This window comes from Harpia harpyja, chromosome 6 (assembly GCF_026419915.1).
Source record: "Harpia harpyja isolate bHarHar1 chromosome 6, bHarHar1 primary haplotype, whole genome shotgun sequence".
Classification (NCBI taxonomy): domain Eukaryota; kingdom Metazoa; phylum Chordata; class Aves; order Accipitriformes; family Accipitridae; genus Harpia; species Harpia harpyja.
In genome coordinates, this window is record NC_068945.1 from 33,274,252 (window position 1) to 33,293,383 (window position 19,132).

The following is a 19,132-nucleotide window of genomic DNA, read 5'->3' on the forward strand; positions in this document are numbered from 1 at the left end:
GGTAAACTGGATTTTGGCAGATAAAGTGAAATTCTGGGAGGGAACATATACTGACACCCCAACCCTCACGTCTTCTCAGTATTCAGTCTTGCCATGTTCCTTTCGACCATATCCTCTTCTAGCAAGGTGTTTGGTACACAGGTTCAGCTTCCAGGTGTTTCATGGTAGCTGACTGCCAAGCCTAGTCTGTTAGGTCACTTTGTTCTTGTAGCCTTTCTAATGTATTCAGTGCCTTGACAAATTTTCTTGGCAAGAGCTTTATAAAATGATACTGTATTGTGCATAACTTAACATGCTGGTAAACATCAGAACATCTCCTACCATTCAAGTCCTGAGCTCTGTCAGCTTAGAAACCAGAGCAGCTCCAATGCTTGAGTGATTTTCATAAGGAATGAAAAGTGGTAAGGAAGGTAGTGATTTTTGTAAGGAATCACTTTTGTCTCTATTTGTCTTCTGCTTTTTTTTCAAATGGTGTTGCAAACAGCTAGCAGCATCAGTGGGGAGACTGATCAGCTAAACTGAATATTAATTAGATCTTCATATGATAAAACTACACTTTCTGTGCAATATTTTAATAATGCTTGTAGCATTTCAAACTAAAGAGCTGTTGGTCAGCTGATTTAAATTCTTTGATATTTGTGCTTTTTCTGCCTGCCCCCGTTTCTGAATATATGCTTCCATTTTTCCCAATGTGTCAAAAAAATGTCACGTTTTCAGACTAGAAGCTTATTGCTTCTCAATGTTTGATCTCCAGTTGCTCAAAGGTTAGGCCCTACAGGAGGTGAGTGGTTAAACTGCTCACAGGTGCCCTGCAACTAGATGCTCCATCTCTGCTCTCTGTGTTTCACAAAATAATTTTATCCACAGTTAGTGTTTATTTACAAGAAATACTTGTAAACAACTGGGGGTGTTGAGCATACAGATGTCAGACTGCAGTCTGTGACATTGGGCTCTGTAAGGAAACTTGCAGTTTCTGAAAGCAGTTAATTGTAGTGGATGCACATTTTCTTAGAAGATGACTGGTTTTTCTAATCAGAGGCAGGCATACTCATTTGCATGTCACAGTATCATGTTGCTCATAGAAAATCAAAAGAATGTATTACCTTTAAGCAAGGCTGACACAGAATTGCCATTTCAGCAAGAGCAAGCAAGCTGGGGCAGAGTCCCCTGCCGGCCTTCCCTTGGTTTTTGTTTTCTTTTTGTTTCAACAACCTTTAGCAAGTGTTTTCCTGTTATGTAAAATTTTACTGTAATGAAAACATTAGAGATCAAGAAGTCAGGTATGTCTTGAACTTGCCATCAGGATTATGATGTGCCTTCAAGCTGTTTTACTTTCTGGGGAGGCAGCAGTTGTTTTTAAAGACATCATGTGCCTGATGTGAAACTCTGCATTTGTCCAGTAGTGGAAAGGCTGTCTCTGACTTGTAGTCAGCTTGTTGGGTAACTCAAACCTCATAGTAAGGAGGAAGGGTTAGAGCGTGTTTGTGGAAGAAGACATGATTGCGTCAACGTGGCAATGCCTTTGCTTGGATGGAACAAGACATGGTCCCGGCTTGTACAGGTTTTCCCTGTGTGAGCCCAGGACTGTCAAAGCATGTGTCTTACTGAACAAGGTGTCAACTGATGCAAAATTAGTCAGTTTGTGACGAGGTTCTCATGTAGAAAGTGGAAAACTTGTTTGAACTTGGTTGTTCTGAGACGGATGATAGTAACCACAGTATCTTGGATAATGCAAAGTTCTGATTAGGGTTTTAAAATGTTGGTGGTGGAATAGCTGTTATTTCAGCTTCATCACTGATGGAAGGAAGATGGTTGTGGTGCAAGTCTCAGGATACCCTTCACTGTCTGAAGCTTGTACTGGGCTCTTAGTGCTGGTTTCTGCATGCCTGCAGCTCTTGGTGCAAATCTTCCTCTCTACACTGCAGATGAGACAGAGGTGTGAGGGTTTGAGGATTTGGTTTTTGGTTTTTTGGGGGGTGGGTTGTGTTACGTTGTTCTGCAGTGCTAGAGGGGTGTATTTAGTATACATTTCTCTGTGTTGCTGTGGTGCAAGCAAGCTTGACTTGCATGTTGGAATATAAGGTAAAGCCTTTCCTTTGTATTTCTGTCACAGCGTTTCTAATATATGCCCTTTAAACAGACTAATAGCAGTTGCGTATTCTTCTGTGCCTTTAGCAGTAACAGCTTTTTAGATTTATAGGAGGTATTTTGTTTGTGCAAGACTTGGGACTTGACAGAATGCAGAGCCTTAGACAACAGATTCATTACTCACCATAGCAGAGAGGCTGGCAGGTAGAAGAGCAACTGGGGATCTCATATTTCAGCTAGGAGGCATAAGTGTTATCAGCCTTGACCATCAAGTAGTCCCCTTAAAGAAAAGTACGGTATGCCTAAGGGTAAAATAAGCTCATGATACCATTGGTTATTATTCACATAGTTCTGTCAAAAATGCTTGGTATGCCATGTGTAGGTGTATGGAAACCATCACGTATGCATGTGTGTATGTATGTATATGTATGTGTGTAAGAAAGTTGGGTGTTTCAATTCAGTTGGTATTTGCAGTGCTTCTGGACTATGGTTCCATATATCTTGAGTTACATACGAGATACAGATGGAGTCTTCTGTGCTTTGCTAACTTGGACATGTCCCTTGTTTTCTTTTTTGTTTTTGTTTTTTCTTAGGGTAATAAATGCAGGGAAGAGCACGCACAATGAAGATCAAGCCAGCTGTGAAGTCCTCTTTGTCAAGAAGAAAGCTGGAGGTGCTAATTCTACACCAAACAAGAACTCTTCAACAAAACGGAGGTCGTCGCTGCCCAATGGAGAAGGTCTCCAGCTGAAAGACAATTCGGTAAGCAGAATTCTGTATCTTGTCAGTGGAGAAGTACAAAATAAATATAAAAAGATGTGGCAACATGACAATAAAAGATGTTTACTGAATGTTTCATATATTTTCAGTTACCTCTTATTAATTATCTCTGCTTAAATACATAACACTTAACTACATTTTTCTTAGCTCTTCTACTTGATTTTTTATTTCTTGTATTGAAAAATGGTCCTTGCATCTAAGTTTAAAGATGGGGAGCGGAATACTCCTTGGATTTTCCTTTTTGTTTCATTTCTGAAAATATACTCCTAAGAAATTTACTGCTGCAGAATACTGAGAGTTTAATGGCTGTGGTTGACTTGTCCAGTGGTGGTCACTGCAAGCATAGCAGTATCACCGTTTATACAGTCATACAATTTTATTAAGCGTTAGACAGTTATTTGGGTTCTTTTCACTGAAGCAGTATTGCGTATAGCAAAGTTGGTTTAATGCAGGTAGGGTAAGGTCATCCAGCACGTTGAATTCAGTGATTTTTGCAGACTATGGCTCCTCTCTGTGTGGAGAGTGATGTATGTCATGTACTTGTCTACTGGCAATCATCTGCTATTCTTCATCTGTCTCGTTTCCTGACTGGCTAATTACTTCATGTGCTCTGTAAGCATGAGCTCAGGCTCCAGCAATGATTGATAGTGTGTGTTCAATTCAGACATTTAGCCATGTAACACTAAATGCCCTGTCTGAATGCTGGACTCGGACAACATTGGATACACAGTCTTTCTGCTGCTGGGAGAACACAAGTTCTCCCTAAGTGATAATTAGTCTTTCAGTGGACTGTAAGTACCCTTTTTTTTGTTGTTTTTTGTTTTTCAGTTTTTGTTTTACACCAGATTGTGATTAGCAGTCTGCTTCAGTCTGTCTCCCAAAACTCCGTGGCTTGGTACACCTTATGGCTGCAGGGGTCATCACGGTCCTGAGCAGCAAGCGTTCCTTTTGCACTGTGTCCTTCCCCACCTCTTGCTCCTTCTGTTCTGTTTCATACTTCATTACTGCTGCAACATTTTCAGACTCTGACAGATTTTCCAGGTTTGCAAATAGACCTGCTCTTTCCTCTTTCAAATATTTCTGTAAATCACCTGTCCCAGTTCTGTGTGCTGATATTCCTCGTTGTATTCAGACAGTCATGATTTTTTTTCAAGTACATATTTGCACAGTCCTGGATAAAGAATTGTGCCCTGTACTTGCTGGGACTTTGAGTTCTGCATGCAGTCATGCAAGGCAAAACAGAATTTTTTTTAATAGTCTACGTTTTAAAAAGTCTTTCCTAGAAAGTCCGTGCAACTGTCTGCTATTGGCTCATGCAGACACTTGGTTCCATAGGTGTATTTAGATTTTGTATGCATTAATTATGTTTAGTAAAGCAAGCATTTGGCCACGTACTTGTTTGTGTATATAAAACACATCAAGATAAGCAACAATGTGCTTGGTCCAGGTGATGGGCTTGTTTGACACAAAGGGCATCGCGTGTCATGCACACAGTACACTGTGCAGGCACCAGCCTGGGTAGACACATCTTGGTGCTGTGCAGAAGTACTAGCTTTGGGCTAACCACATTTAAGTTCCAGGCCTACCATGTGAGATACCTGGTCAGGGGCCTCTCTATCTGGGATGTGGGTGAGTGTAGCTGTACTGAATTTGCCTATGTTTTCATATTTTGGGGGCATTCATGGTACATAAAAAGTTTTGTAGCATTGTTTCACAAAGTCCAGTTAACTTTCAGCTTTGAGTACTATCAAATGCTTCTCGAGAGCAAAAGGCACGCCATGTTGTATATATATACTGCATGGTTAATCACCTTCCTCAGAAGGAACTTTTTTCGAAACATTACATGATTAATATGTTTAGATTGCATTAAAAATGCAGGGAGATAAAACTATTTAATTATTGGAAAGGTGTCTTCACTAGCCTTGATGTTATCCGTCGTTATGGTCATCATACTGTTACGGTATCGAAATGGTAGGGTCTATAAACTGACTGCATATTTTTGAAAGCTGTTCTTTTTATTGTTTTTAAACTTAATGATTGTCAGCCTTGTTAAATATCCAGTTACCCTGTGTTATGTGAAGTATCTCACAGAATTTTCTGATTTCTCTTTCTTCTCTAGTGTATTTCCTACTCTGATTCTGTATCTTTCATCTCGATTTTGGAATAAACAGCCACTCCCTTTCAAGCTTCTTAAGAGAAACATTTTTATTGCAAATCTTCTGTTCGTTCTTCTATTTCTGACGTATTTTGACAAGAAATGAACATAATATCTCGAGGAGCCAGCTGATCTGTATAATATAGTATACTGTTTTCATGCTACTTGTTATTGTGTTCTTTATATGTTCTCTTATCTACAGATTTACTTCTGTTTTCTACATGACACTTGAATGAATGCTATAGCACTCATTATTTAGCTGTGTAAAACCTATTCTACCATGTTATTACACCACAGCTTGTGAATTTAAATTTGTAATACATTTTCCCAAAACAGGCAGCATATTTCTGGAGAAAGTTTTCTAAGAGGGCAGTCTTACACTAGCAATTAGTAGTATTTTTTCCTTGGTACATTTTTTGCTGGTTGAATATATCTAAAAAGGAAAAAAAAATGTACACTTTTCTATAATGTGTCATATTTTTATGTTTTCATATTTTCATACTGTGAAGTACAATATTGTGTTTTGCCCTCACACAGCATTGTTAGCAAATATTTTTTAAGGAGTGTATGAGTTTGGTGTTAAATGTGATGAGAGTGCAACTTACTCTGCATCAATAGGATGTAGAAATACAGGCTTGAGACACTCCAGTGAATGGTATAATACCATCCCGGCAAGCATTTAGTAAGAAAGCCAGAGGCTGAATACTGTAACTGCCTCATAGGGAAATCCCACTGTAACACACCATTTGAAATTGTCTCAGAGTGGTGAAGCCCCTTGTAGAAGTATTGAAGGAAGAAGGGATGAGGGAAGCAGTTTATTGAGTATTTGTCCAATGAAAAAAAAGGTTTCTTCTGTTCTAGTTTAGTTTTTTAACGTGTGGAGCATATGGGAAATAAAAACTGGAATTTAACCTGTCTCTTGATTTAACAGAGTCCATTTCATTGTCCTTAGATTTTTCCTTTTTTCTACAGAATCTTTGAGAAGGCCACATGCCATCTTTGTTCTACCCTGCTTTCTGGGAAGTCTGTGAAACTTAAATGGCAGCTGCATCTGAGGTTGTGTGATTATTGTTGTTTAATACTAACCCCATCAATGCAGCCCTGTGCTTTGGCAAGGCAGCATAAGGGAGTTGGAGATCACGGGTTGTCCACATGGGTTGGGTGCTGTTGTCATGCCCCTGACTCTGCAGGTGGACTCTGCAGAGCTGCCAGGGGTGGGAAGGAGGTGGTGGTGGGCCAGAAATGAGGAGATGGAGAAGTGAACATTTGTTTAGCCCCGATACACACAAAAATCTGAGGAAACCTGTTAAATAGCATAAATATGGTTTTCGTCTTGAAAGAGCGGGTGATAATCTGAGCAGAGCAGTGAAAGGAAAGACTCTGCAAATTCAACCCTAAATTAAATCTCTCCCCTTCCCCACACCGCACTCCACTGGTGCTTGATATTTGCCCTCTGTCCCCATTCAGGAGGATGCACTTTAAATTGCACAGCTCTTTCACTGGTACTATTTTCAAATGTCTTCAGCTACAGGGTACCTTGATAATGAATACTGAAGACCATCAGTGAGTGAAATGGGATTCCTATGCCAGGATATTGTCATAGTGACAGTCAGGTTGCAGGACTTAATGTGATGCATTATTAATTGTCACTGTAATGTGAGGATACATAATTATTAATTCTGCAGTTTTCTTTGCCACAAGGATGGGATGGAGTATTTTTTTTGTGTGACACAAGGCTGATTGCCTACCACAGATAGCTGAACATATCATCGGTAACATGAGGAGCCTTTTCTCTGAGGAAGGGGTGGCAATTGCCACAACTAAAGATATGCACTAATGCATTTTGTGAGTATAGTTCCTATTTGGAGCAATAATAGTTGGGGTGGGTTGTGGTTTTCAGAATAAATCTTTAGTGGCAACATGATTTATTTGTCTGTTTGGAATTAGCTTCATAAAAAAAATTCTGAGGGTTTGCAATGTGTAGGACCACTTTCTAGCTTACCTGAAAAATTCATCCCAAATTGATCACTATATACTGCTAAGGCTGCCCATTTTTTTTCTATAACTGAGCTCCAATTATGTGTATATATATATGCATTTTCTTTCATGATTTCTCATCCATTGCTTGACCCAAAACTTTCCATGTCTTAATTATATTTCACAATTCCAAAACAGAGGAGACTGCTGAACCTTCCTGAAAGCTAGGTCAGCAGTTGAGGAGCCTGAAGCTTATTAAATTTCCTAGTACATTCTGGAAATGAATTGTAAGGTCAGTGCAGTGAAGGATCTGTTTGCTCTTCATGTATCTGGTAGCTATTCAGAATGTTGTTAAATCTGAATCTTTTGAAAGAAAATCTAAAATAAATCACTGTGGTGACCAATCATACTCCCACTTGAGGGCTCTGTCCAGTTAAAACAATAAAATGGAGATTGATGTTTGGAAGACTGCTTTTGACAGAATACCACTAGAGCTAGTAGAAATAGATGTCTTGTTCTCTGAGAGTTTGCAGAATGTCAATACTTTTGGGAAGAAGTTCAAGCTCCCAAATGTGAAAGAGAGAGAACAGCCATGCATATGCACACCAACATAGGTAATCGCTTGGTGGCTACGGAGGTCATCGCAGCTGTGGGAGGAAAAGCAAGGACCTTTTTGTGCTTTTTGTCTCATCTGTGTGCCCTGACTGCTGGCCCTTGTTCATTCTCTGAGTTGCTGCTTTATTTGCACCATTAATTTAATTCTCATCAAATTGGTATGGTTTTGGAGAATTCATTTCTTTCAAATAGGGGAGCTGTTTTTATTGTCAGGGTGGGAGGAAGGAATTTGTTTCTTCCTTTTTTAGACAGCTAATAGGTTATTCGTGGTTATACTCTCTTTGCAAGTTCAGAAGTAAATGAAGCTTGATAGGAATACATATAAGTTTTTTTGGAGACTAATATTTAGGTTACAGTAATGCCTGCAGATCCCAACTGAAGTTAACATGTTACTAGTCCAAGAAGGACAAGATCAGTGAACTCCGGAAGAACCACTGTAGCTGATGTGGTCATGCTGTGTTCATGTCAGTGACATCCTGAGAATACAGCTCAGGCCCACGTGAGCTTCTCTGTCCTAATTTGTGCTGCCTGTTGGCTTAGAGGAAGTAAGTGGTAACATTTCAATTTCACTTTTTGTCATGGGTCATTGTTCTGGTCTGTTTTAAAGCTTCCCAGTCTCTGATGGCATCTTATTTGACTACCAAGTTCACATGAGGCTTGTTCAATGTAGGACATATCCAGTGTTGTGCTCACAATAACGAGAGTGAATTGTGTTAATAACTGTTCTCCTTTATCTTCTGAAAACCTCTAATACAGACTTTGGTAGGGGCTTGCTTTGGAAAACTTCAGAAAATTAGTGTGTGTGGAGGGTTTAAACTTGTTCTTAATTACAAGTTTCTGTTACAGTTTTGGGGGCAAGGGGACTGCGATGACAAAATACCTTCTTCCTCTAGGTGGAAAGTAGAATACTTCCATTTCAATCAGAGGTGTAATGCCTTTATGCTTTTCCCCCCAAAGGCGGCACATCTCCAAAGGAGTAGCACCTTTCAAATGACACGAAGACATAAGCTGTGGAAGCATTATCATGTGCATCATGAGGTGGATTTTGGCCAGGGAGCCAAACCCTAAGAGAAGAATGGGAGCAGAAGTAGTTTGATCTACGACTCCCAGGAGGCACCATGCTGCCATTTTGAATAAATGGTTTTAGTTTTCAGCTGAAATACTTCACTTTGGGATACTTGTTTCTGTTGGCAAAATACTTCACATTTTGCATGAATAGCAATCTATTTTTACAAACAGGTTTTTTGGTCAGTAATTCTGTTAACCGTTAAAAATGGCTTAAGCAGAATTTTCCAGCCAACTGTTGTGTGAACTTGGAGGGATTCTGAGCCCAGAGCAAGCTAGCACAACTGCCAGTCATGCCTTCGGGGGTGAAATTTCACAACAGGTTTTTGGTGAATATACCAGACTGGGTAAGTGGGTGGGACTGGCTAAGGAGCTGCATCAGGAAATGTGTACATTTGTTGGTTTTTCAACCAGTATAGGATGTATCCTCTGTGATCCTCACTGTGGTAAGTAATCCAGTACTGTCGGTCAATACTCCCTTTTCTCAGCATTTCAGTAATGAAATGAAGAGTGCACAATAGACTGCTGAATTCCTTCTCTTCAAGGAACTCTCTGCTGTATAGGTGACTATATTGTTAATGCACTAGTTAAGAATATATTTGAACTTTACTACACCAGCAATGCTGTAAGATAAAAAAAAAATAGACTTTTATGTAATTATTATAATCGAGGCTTTTAAATGTGCCATTACAACAAAGTAAGTTGTAAGTAATAATGCTCATTCAACAATGAACTCTGCCCTTTGAACAGCATGAACTTGTAGTGATGTTCTATATACATGTTGCTAAAAGAGACATTTTGCATTAAATTTTGGATTTTATAGCTCAGGGCAACAATGAATGATGTCTTTTGGATCTGCAAATGACAATTCATGGTGTTCTTACTCCAACCTGTCTGCCCTGTCCTACAGCCAGTAGTTGGCACCTTTGTGGAGCAGCTGGAACAGCAGAAAGTAAAAAGAGCTGCAGTTTGCAGCCCTGTCCATAAGTTTGAAATAAGCAGTGCTTTGGGCATGACTTGTTGGGATGCAGGTGATGGCTAGACTACATGCTGCTCTGTTGTGTAAGGGAGCAGTGCTCAGGTGAACGAAATGCATCACATCTGTCATCCTAAATTAGACCACAGTCAGCATGACATGCAGATATAATTTTTAAGTTCTTTGACTGCAGTGAGATCTAGGTTATGCTTTCTTAGTATGAGGTGTTTTGCAACAGTATTGCCTGATTCCTGTCCCTTGCAAAATGATTTATTTCTAAATTGGTATTAGTCCACCCACATCTGACTTGCAAGGCAGCCCCACAAACATTTGTTTCAGCATAGATGGGAGAAGGTGCAGGTTTAAGAAGAAATGGAGGGGAAAGGAGAGACTGGAAAGACTCTCCACATGCTGCTGCCAAATATGCTATCATGCAAAGACAGGTTTTATTATGCCTTAAATGCTTCCCTGAGGATTTCTAGGTGAATTTCTCCCCCCAAAAGTTGAGGTTATCTAGGGTGTGACTCCTTGGTATTTTTCAGGCAGAGTGGAGCTGGTGCTGCCCAGAACTTAGTCTGCCTCCAGCCCTGGGTTAATGGGCCCTATCTGAGTGATAGGGCACCCCACCACAAAAACATGGTTTCTGCTCAGATCAGAGTGATAGCAGAGCTGACTTACACCTGTCAGAGGTGACTCTGTGGAGCAGAAAGGGAGAAGTATTTGAAAATCACATCATTGATCAGTAACTGCTGAACAAATATATAACATTACCACATAGACCTTAATTTCAATAATAAAGCCTACAAAATTTACTTTTTCCGGATACTCTACCTATATGAGAGCAGTTGTGCTGACCGGCATGCTAGGAGTTGAGCTAAGATATAAGATCTAAAAGCATACGACTATGCCGAGAGCTATACGAAAACATTTGCATAGGTTTTCTGATCAGAGGGTATGTAACACCAGTACTGTCCAGGAAACTTTTCAGAGGACTGGGAAGAACAAGGCAGTGAAGGGTGTAGGCTAGCACGGTTGGAGTGCAGCTGATCTCACTTGTGTTTGCCATCCTCAAGGACCTCTGCACTGTGCTGGTTCCTGGGCTGTCACAGGCAGGGAAAGCCTGAGCGGTCCCATCTGCCAGCATGGATGGACCTTATCTACCAGTCATGGAAGCAGGGATCACGTTCTTGTTACTAGATGTCAAACTGAGGTCCTTCTGTGTCATGCCTAGTGAAAAGAAAGGTCTGCCACAGAAGTATCAGGTGCTATCTTGTGTAGAACTTTGGTCTCCCTGGTGGTACGTCCATCATTTATTAATGATGTGATTTTTTGAATGCTTTTCTTCTGATCTACACAGTCATTAGGAAATTAACATAGTCTCACAGTGGTAGCTGTGCTTGGTCAGTGCATTCTATGATGGCTGTAAGGTAAGAATGATCACAAGTTCAGCCTTTTTTTTTTTTTTGAGGGGGTTAAGGAAAAGAAAAAAGAAAAAAAAATGGTGGGGTGTATGGCAAAAATAAGCATCTCTCCTTTCTGCTAGAGCTGTACTAACACAGTGGGTATTTCTCCTTTTCAGAAAGAAGGTTACCTCTGGGAAAGTTACCTGTGTTTTACCTGCTGCCCCTGTGCCACCGGTCATCTCATTCGTGGCTGTGTAACAGTGACCATCTCTTTTCCTTCCCTTTCTTCCCCTCCTGCTTCTCCAGGACACAGATGGGATTAACCTGTACTACTGGTCCCTCTTTGATGGACATGCTGGGTCGGGGGCAGCGGTGGTCGCTTCCAAACTGCTGCAGCACCATATCCTGGAGCAGCTGCAGGAGATTGTAGACATCCTGAGGAACACGGCCGTCCTCCCGCCCACCTGCCTGGGAGAGGAGCCCGACAACCCAGCCACCAACAGCAGGATGCTGACGCGGGCGGCCTCCCTGCGTGGTGGTGTGGGGGCCCCCGGCTCACCCAGCACCCCTCCAACACGCTTCTTCACTGAGAAGAAGATCCCACATGAGTGCCTGGTTATTGGGGCCATAGAAAGTGCATTCAAGGAAATGGTATGTATATCTCAGGGCTCTGAAGTCCTTGTTGCATACATTAATGAGGTGCATGGCCTGGAGAAGATGAACATTTAGCGATTTTTTTTCACCTTTTTTTTCTTCCCCTACTTAAACACCATCTGAGTGTGGACAGAATTATTTAAGAGCCTCAACAGCTTACCTAGTACATCCCTGCGAGGCAGGAACTGCATCTTAAGCCCCAGGCAGCACCATAGCCATGTTTGTGGATTACTTGACTCTTAGAAGCTTGGTGCTCTTTTTTTTTTTTTTTTCCCCCTCCTTTTTTAAGATAAAAATTAGTATTGCCTCACAGTAGCAGATTTCAGCATTGGCTGTTATCATAAGGCTGTGTATATGGGCATGCACTTTACTGCCTTACTGGAGCAGCAGCAAAGGCTCTGAGCCTTCCTTGCACTACAGACCCTTGTTTGTGTTGCCCACAACTACATAAATGGGTCATAAAAGGTCACATCAGGGACATGGATGAGGGGCAGCATACTTGATGTAATGACCTGTAGTTCACGTTAGTGTTGGGGTGGCTCATAAAGCTCAGTAGTGACTGTAGAGAGTGTGTGTGCAGCTCTTGACTGGGGCAGGTTGGGTGTGGGTGAGTGGGGCATGAAGTACAGTCCTACCACCCACTTGACTTGTGTACAGCATGAACAACTGGGAGGAAATTGTGACCCTATGGAAACAGAATATCCATCAGTTTCCCTATGGAAGGCTGTTTTTTCTCTTCTGTAATTGATGTAGCTGCTCTGCATCTCCCCTGTTCACTTCACGTTATTAAAAATAATTCTTGTCAGGCAGAGCAGAGGCTCAGCCTGCCAATGGGTGCATGCGGATCAGGTCTTGGGAGATGTGTTCTTGTTCTTTTTCTTCTTTTTTTTTTTTTTAATTTTTTTTGTTTTTAGAAAAGCCTCTTATTTGAGCAGAAGGTTTTTGAACTAAGGAGTGTTTCCCAGAGGTTTTATTTGTTGTCTGAAAAGAAGTATTCAATCATTGTTTTTTTCTGATATATGTGAATTTTGTTTAGTACATGCATCTAATCAGAGACTACAGTTATTGTTATAACAAAGTGGTGCTTCACTTTGAATTCTGAATAGCAGTTACCTTGCTGGATTGTCCTTTCTCCCCAAGAAAATGCAGGCAAACAGACCCACCAACTGTGTTTGGACTTTTAGGTCGGTAGGTCTAGGAGCAAGATCCAGAGCTGTGGCTTAGGCATCCTTCAGTGTGGGGCATGTGAGCAGATTTACGCACTGTGGCTAGTGGGCTCAACTTCTGCTAGCTGAAAAGAAAGAAGATGCATGAAAATCTCCTGTCAGTTTAGCATGCCCTTTTCAGAAAGGGAGGACAAGCTTGCTGCCTTCTTTGTCGAGAAAGAAAGGAAAAGATGACATTGCACATGCACTGCACCCTAGTGGGTTGAGAGCATGCTTAAGAGAGGGACACTGATTTCATGCTTTGGTTGGGGCAATTTTCAGGCCAGAAGACTGCCGGGCTCTGAGTGTGTGACGTGACTCTCTCCTGTTGAAACTGGCTCCAAGTGCAGGAGAGATAGGAAATGGAGTTTCATGGGACTGGAAAGCAAAAGTAGGAGAACTAAAGAAGGGCTGTTTCAAGTGCTCTACCTTTCTTAGGAGAGTAACATGTGCATTACCCATCACTGCCTTCCTGAACACATCCGAGTGAGCAGGGCTGTTATTGCCCTGCTTTATTTTGAGTTCACACCTCTGTTTGGTAGGTGTTCACACAGAAGACCATCTCAGCTCATGTCCAGGTACCTGACTGCTTGGGAGGGCTTTTATAGAGTATGACAAATGCAGAAACCCTGGATAACTTGCTACAGTTATGGTGTCTGGGTATTCCATGTACAGGTCATAGTAATCTGTCCTCCCTTTTTCTAAACTTGAAGTTCAGAGAATATTTTATTTTCCTCCCTGTGTCTTTGTTCATATGCTACAGATCAGATACCTTAATTCCCACTTCTGCTCTTTATCAGACAGCTGAAGTTCATGTCTTTGCTGTATGACTCTGTGTCTACCAGAATGCAATATAATTTCAGCATTAAGTTTTATATTAAAGGCAAGTCTTACAAAAATGGTCAGATTAAGAAAAGCAATAGATAATTATATCTACTTTAAGCTCTCGGGGGGGTCTTGTGCTTATAATTGGTTTAGGCAAAAAAGTCTTTTCTTTTGTCCATGTAAGGGAGTGGTTCATAAGATCAACACTCCTGAGTCTCGTCTATGCTTGCAATGATTGATCTTCCTTCTACCTCTGTCTAAATTCCTGCTAACTTACACTCCTAGTAGTCTTTGGGTGAAGATTTTTGGGCCTCTTCCACAGCGCATTGTTTATTCTGCCCTATTTTGTACTGTAACATCACGGATGATGTTGAGTTAGGTCAGTGCAGTTGAGATGTGCATAATGTATGAGGGTTTTGTGCCAGCAGAGTGTATCATTTTACCTGGCACTTGGTGAAAGCTCATGTTTCCTGGACACGTAGGCAGACTTCTTGGTGTTTTTCCCTGCAAAGGAGCCCTTTGAACTGGTAAAAATGCTGAGTAGATACAGGTACCTTTTTTTTTTTTTCCCTCTCCTTTTAAACAGTCCAACCTGACGGGTTCATCTAATGATGAACCCTTTTCCTGCGAGCATTTAGCATACCATTAATTTTTTCCCCAACTGCCTTTTGAATTCTAGCTAAGCTCTCCCTGTTTTTGCCTCAAGTCTCAAATAAAATGCAATTCATCCCTTTCAAAAGGCTTTTTAAAATTTTTACCTTTACTGGGTGTGGTTTCCTTTGGACAGTGCTTGTCTGACAGCTACATGCAGTAAAACGCTGTGGAAAGCTGACACAGGCCAAGTCATTGCCTGAGTTAGAAATTTAACAATTGAGCTGTCCCCTTTTTGAAGTACTTCTAGATGGTGTTCTCTGATTGTGTTGGAAGTAGGATTAGCAAGCTTCTGTGTTGTGTTCTCAGATAATTTACTGTCCTGTTTAAAAAATAAAAAATGCTCAATGTCAGTAAGTGTCAGTGATCACAATTATGCCAGTTGAAAGGGTAAATAAGCTCAAGTTCTGAAGGTATTGTAAGTCAAATCCTCTTAATTTTCATCTCTTGAGTTTTAAGATGTGCATTTATAGATCCAGTTCTGGGTAGCCAGGTGGGATGTTTCCAAGTGCTGTTCTGTACCAGACAGAAGCATCAAACTATAATCCCCTCCCTGTATTTAACCTTGTATACACGTGTGTGATGTAATATGTATTTTAAAGAAAGATTAAGGGGAGAGAGCACCTATTCCGCACTGAACCCTGTTTAATTTTGGATGGGAAAAAACGTCACAGAACTAGTCTGTATTGATTTATTGGAAGGTATAAGTTTGTATACATTGTATCATGATTTTCTTCTTTATTGAGGTTTTTTTTTTTTTACTCAGTTGAAATCTAGACAGGTGCTTTTGCAAGAGTGGTGCCCCTTCAGTTTGAACAATCTTGAGAGAGCAACATATGTTGTAGGGTTTTCCTTTTGAAAAGTTTCCTCTTATTAAATAGCTAGTAGAAACGAGGAGGGTTGAAACAGTGTTACAGTCATTTTGGTGTCTTTTTGACAGAGGCAAAGCAGATTAAGGACTTAATTTTGTCTTTATGCCTTCTGAAACGTGATTTTTTTTTTTTTTTTTTTAAGCAGATACCTGATTGTGCATAGGGAGTAAAGCTGCTTTCTCTCATAGCAATTTTGAGATCCTGGAGGAAGGGCCGCTCCCTCTCTGAGGACGGATATAGATGAAAAATGCGGTTTTAGTTGTTGTCGCGGTCTGCTAGCTTGTGGCGATGACGATCCCGCAATCTGAACGTTCCCAGCTCTGTCCTGAAGGCCCTAAACTTCTGCAACTTGGCGTCGGCGGCAGCCGGCGGTCACCTTTCGTGCCGCCACGCTTGCTGCTCCACGCCGTCTCCCCGCGGCCAGCGCCCCGCACGCGTGGGTGGCGGCGGGCGGGAGGAAGGAGGAGCGGGGGCTCCGCAAGGTGGCAGGAGCAAGCCGCCGCCGGTCCGAGGGCGCGGGAGCCGGCGGCTGGTGACGGGCTTCGTGGCGTCACCCTCCTCCCGCTTCGGCAGCGAGCGTCGGCGGGCGCCGTGGGCCCCTGCCTTCGCTCGGGGCAGGCCGGGCCTGAGCCTCAGCGAGCCGGGCGCCGCGGGGACGGGACGGTCCGGTCCGGCCCGGGGCTCTGCCCGCGCCCTAGGGCCTGCTTCTGCCGCCGGCCGAGAAACCGAGCTCTCCGCCCGGCCGGCCGCCCGCCCGCTCGGGAAACGCACCCCGCGGCGCTTCGGGGCGTCCTCGGCGGGCCTTGCTGCCGCCGGGGCAGGCGGACCGGGGCACCGGGCGTGAGGCAGCCCCTGCCGGCCCCCCGCGCCTGCCGCCGCTGCGGCAGGCCTCCCGAGCGGGGGGGGGGCAGAGCGCAGGCTAAGTTAGCTGCTTCCTTGGCGTGAGACGATGGCCTTTGGAACAGAGGATAGAGGAGTCCGCCCCCCCCCCCCGCCGCCTTTCTTTTTTCCCGTCAGGGTCTGAGTGGCACGCACGGCCCATCGTTTGATTCTGCCCAGCGTTGCTCGGCTCTTCCCCGCACGCAGATGGCTGTGCGGGGATGAGCCGCATGCGACAGAAAAGAGGAGGAAAAAAGGAAAGGGGCGGGGGGGGGGGGGAAGCTTGCTCTGAAATCTTTCTCCAGGTGGAAAATGAGGAAAGCTTTGTATACGCTCCGACTTTGTCCAGAATGAGGCCCTTTACACTAGTGAAGACTTCAGAGGCATTTGGGGGCTTCTGCCCCCTTTGCACTGCACTACTTTCCCAGCAACACTGTCATAAAGTATTTCATTAAAAGCTAATGTCTCTACACCAGAATGAGTTAGTGGCGTTGGTGGGCTTTATTTTATTTTGGTTTGTTTTTCCCCCTTGAATCTTGTCGAGCTGTAGGAAAGCCTTCCCTTCCTTCCCTCCCCCCAAAAAAGGAAATGTCAAACAAAGTACTTCCTATCAAATTAAACATGGCACTGAATATACTCTCGCAAGTCACGGTAGTAAATTCAAGTTCCAAACAACAACTAGATGGAAGAGCCCATGAACAGCAATGATTCGAAAAAATCCAGTACACAGATTTAGTTTAAGTCAAGGAAACGCTGAAAATGAGGCCCTAAGGATCATCCATCTTCTCTCCTATAATAGATGCTTCTGAATTCTGTTTATTGAAAGAAATAAATTTTAATTTAGGCATTCCAGCACTTGCAAAGTGTACGTATGACAGAGCTGAAACCAGGTGAGGAATTGTACGTTGTTTGAGGGTCTCGGAGGATACTCTGAACTGTGGAGATGAAGACTTTTTAAAATTCCTGGCAGTGCCTGGAAAATCCACTGTAGTATTTGTAAGTTTAAATTATTTTGATGGTTAGAAATGTCTGCTCCCTTTGAACTGTTCTTTTCAGCTTAATTTAAAAATAGGTAGAAACCATGGGGAGGAAAATCAGCTTCTCTATGGCAAGATTAGATAAAGAGGCATTTATAACAGGCCCACGTCTGTGACCAAAGGTTCTGCAAGATTTGATTCTTAGCTTGGAGGTGTTTTCCTCCTGGTCCTCACCCAGCTGCCCCCCTCCAAAAAAAAAAAAAATTTAAAAAAAAAAAAAAAAAAGGAAAGAAAAAGGAAAACCACAAGTCAATGAGAGCGGTAAAACCCCCAAGTTGCTCCAGCAGCAGAGTGCAGTTCCCGTGTGCGGCAGATGATGGCCTTGTCGGGCAGCGCTGCGTGTTTCTTGCTGTCCCTTCCACACTGCCTGCCTCAGTTCTGTATTCGTGCCACAAATGGGTTCGGTCCCGATGTTCACCGGCCAGCAAGGAGTCACGTTATTTGTGACAGACACCTCTGCTCAGCCTGCTCAGCACAGTGGCCGAGCGCTGCCGAGCATCCCTGCCGCTGCCCTGGGTCACCTCCCTCTCCTGAAATTTGCCAGAAACAAAGCGTGGTCCCCGGCCCCCTCCAACTCTGCAGATTTTCAATCAAATTGCAGCTGTCATGGTTTACATTTGTTGTAGTGGTTTTCCTCTGATAAATTTAGCTCTAAAATAAAGCTCTAAATCCCATACCCTAAGGCACGGACAATTTGAGCTGTTTGTTGCTCACTGCAAATATGAAAATGGCTGAAGCATAGCTCTTGTGTGTGTATGCACACACACACAGGCAAACAAATATATTCATAATAAAAAACTCTTACAAGTAGGCAGGCTTTAGCTGAAAAGAACTGCCAGTACTTGCAATAGCAATGTTAAATGATGTTCCCTGTTTGAATCCAGTATTACGAGGAAAGACCAGTTTGAAATTGGATTTGATTCTGGACACAGGAGAGGAGGGTAATTTGTAACACGCTGTGTTATTACCCCAAACTAAACTAAGAGGCAGTAGAATGAATTCATTGGCATATACTTCAATTTTTGTTTAAAATGTATGGTGTACTGAAAAATAGCTCATTTACTTGTGTCTTTCATGTTCTCCAAGCTTTCCTGGGACAATAGATATATATATATATATGGACTATATATATATGTATGTATGTATTTTTTCATTCCTGGGCTTGATTGATTGTTGGTGACAGATATGACTTGTGTTCTTCACTTCTGTTAAGCAGGAGGGTTTTTAGTTTAGTAGGAAGCTAAGCACAGAAAGAGCTATTTGAGTAGGTATGTACCTCCTTAAATTTGCACCTGTGCACATGCATAAAATTAAGTCTTTTCAGGACCTCAAAAGCAGTGAGATGACACACAGGGTTAAATACTGTGCTTCATCCTGCAAAGTCTGTGAACACCTAGTATTTGTCAGTAAATACTGTTTTACTGACCTTCCCCCCCCCCCCCCCGCCCTGACCCCTTAACAAGTTTAGCATCCATCCATTCCCTGTGTTTCTGAAGGGTAGCTTTGTGGCATGAGTGTGTCTTGCTGCTGTTTGTAAAGGTATATGCTGCTCAAACCTAGCGTCCCTTTTGGAGAGCAGGTAGTTATTCATGTTGGAGCTAGGTCTCATTAATTATTTGCTGTCTATGTAAAGCACTCTCCAATTATACCACCAGGTACCTGTTGTGAAGCTACATTTCTCTTTGCCTTCATTGTGCTTTTCCATAGCAAATTCCCTTGCATCCCTCAGAGTTGCCATTTGTTCCTTGGTGCCTGATGTTTTACAACCTCCTGTCCTGATTTCTCCCAAACATCTTTGTATCATAAGTAATAGGTACTCTTTGACTTTCTGTTCTTCTGCCTGACCATGTGGCCATAGCTGCAACAGTAAAGAAAGGCAGTGGGACATGCAGTCTAAGAAAGACTCTTTTTTTATTACTTTTTTAGGGGAATCTTCATTTTCTAAAACAT

At 42.4% G+C, this 19,132-nt stretch overlaps 1 protein-coding gene across 1 annotated transcript in view; it reads left to right on the forward strand.

The window, feature by feature from the left end:
• PPM1H (protein phosphatase, Mg2+/Mn2+ dependent 1H) overlaps window positions 1–19,132 on the forward strand; it is a 146,504-nt gene that overhangs the window by 69,380 nt on the left and 57,992 nt on the right. Inside the window, exons 2-3 of the mRNA XM_052789619.1 lie at window positions 2,682–2,850; window positions 11,366–11,710. Of these exons, the coding sequence (XP_052645579.1) occupies window positions 2,682–2,850; window positions 11,366–11,710 (514 nt within the window). The remainder of the gene's footprint in view (window positions 1–2,681; window positions 2,851–11,365; window positions 11,711–19,132) is intronic.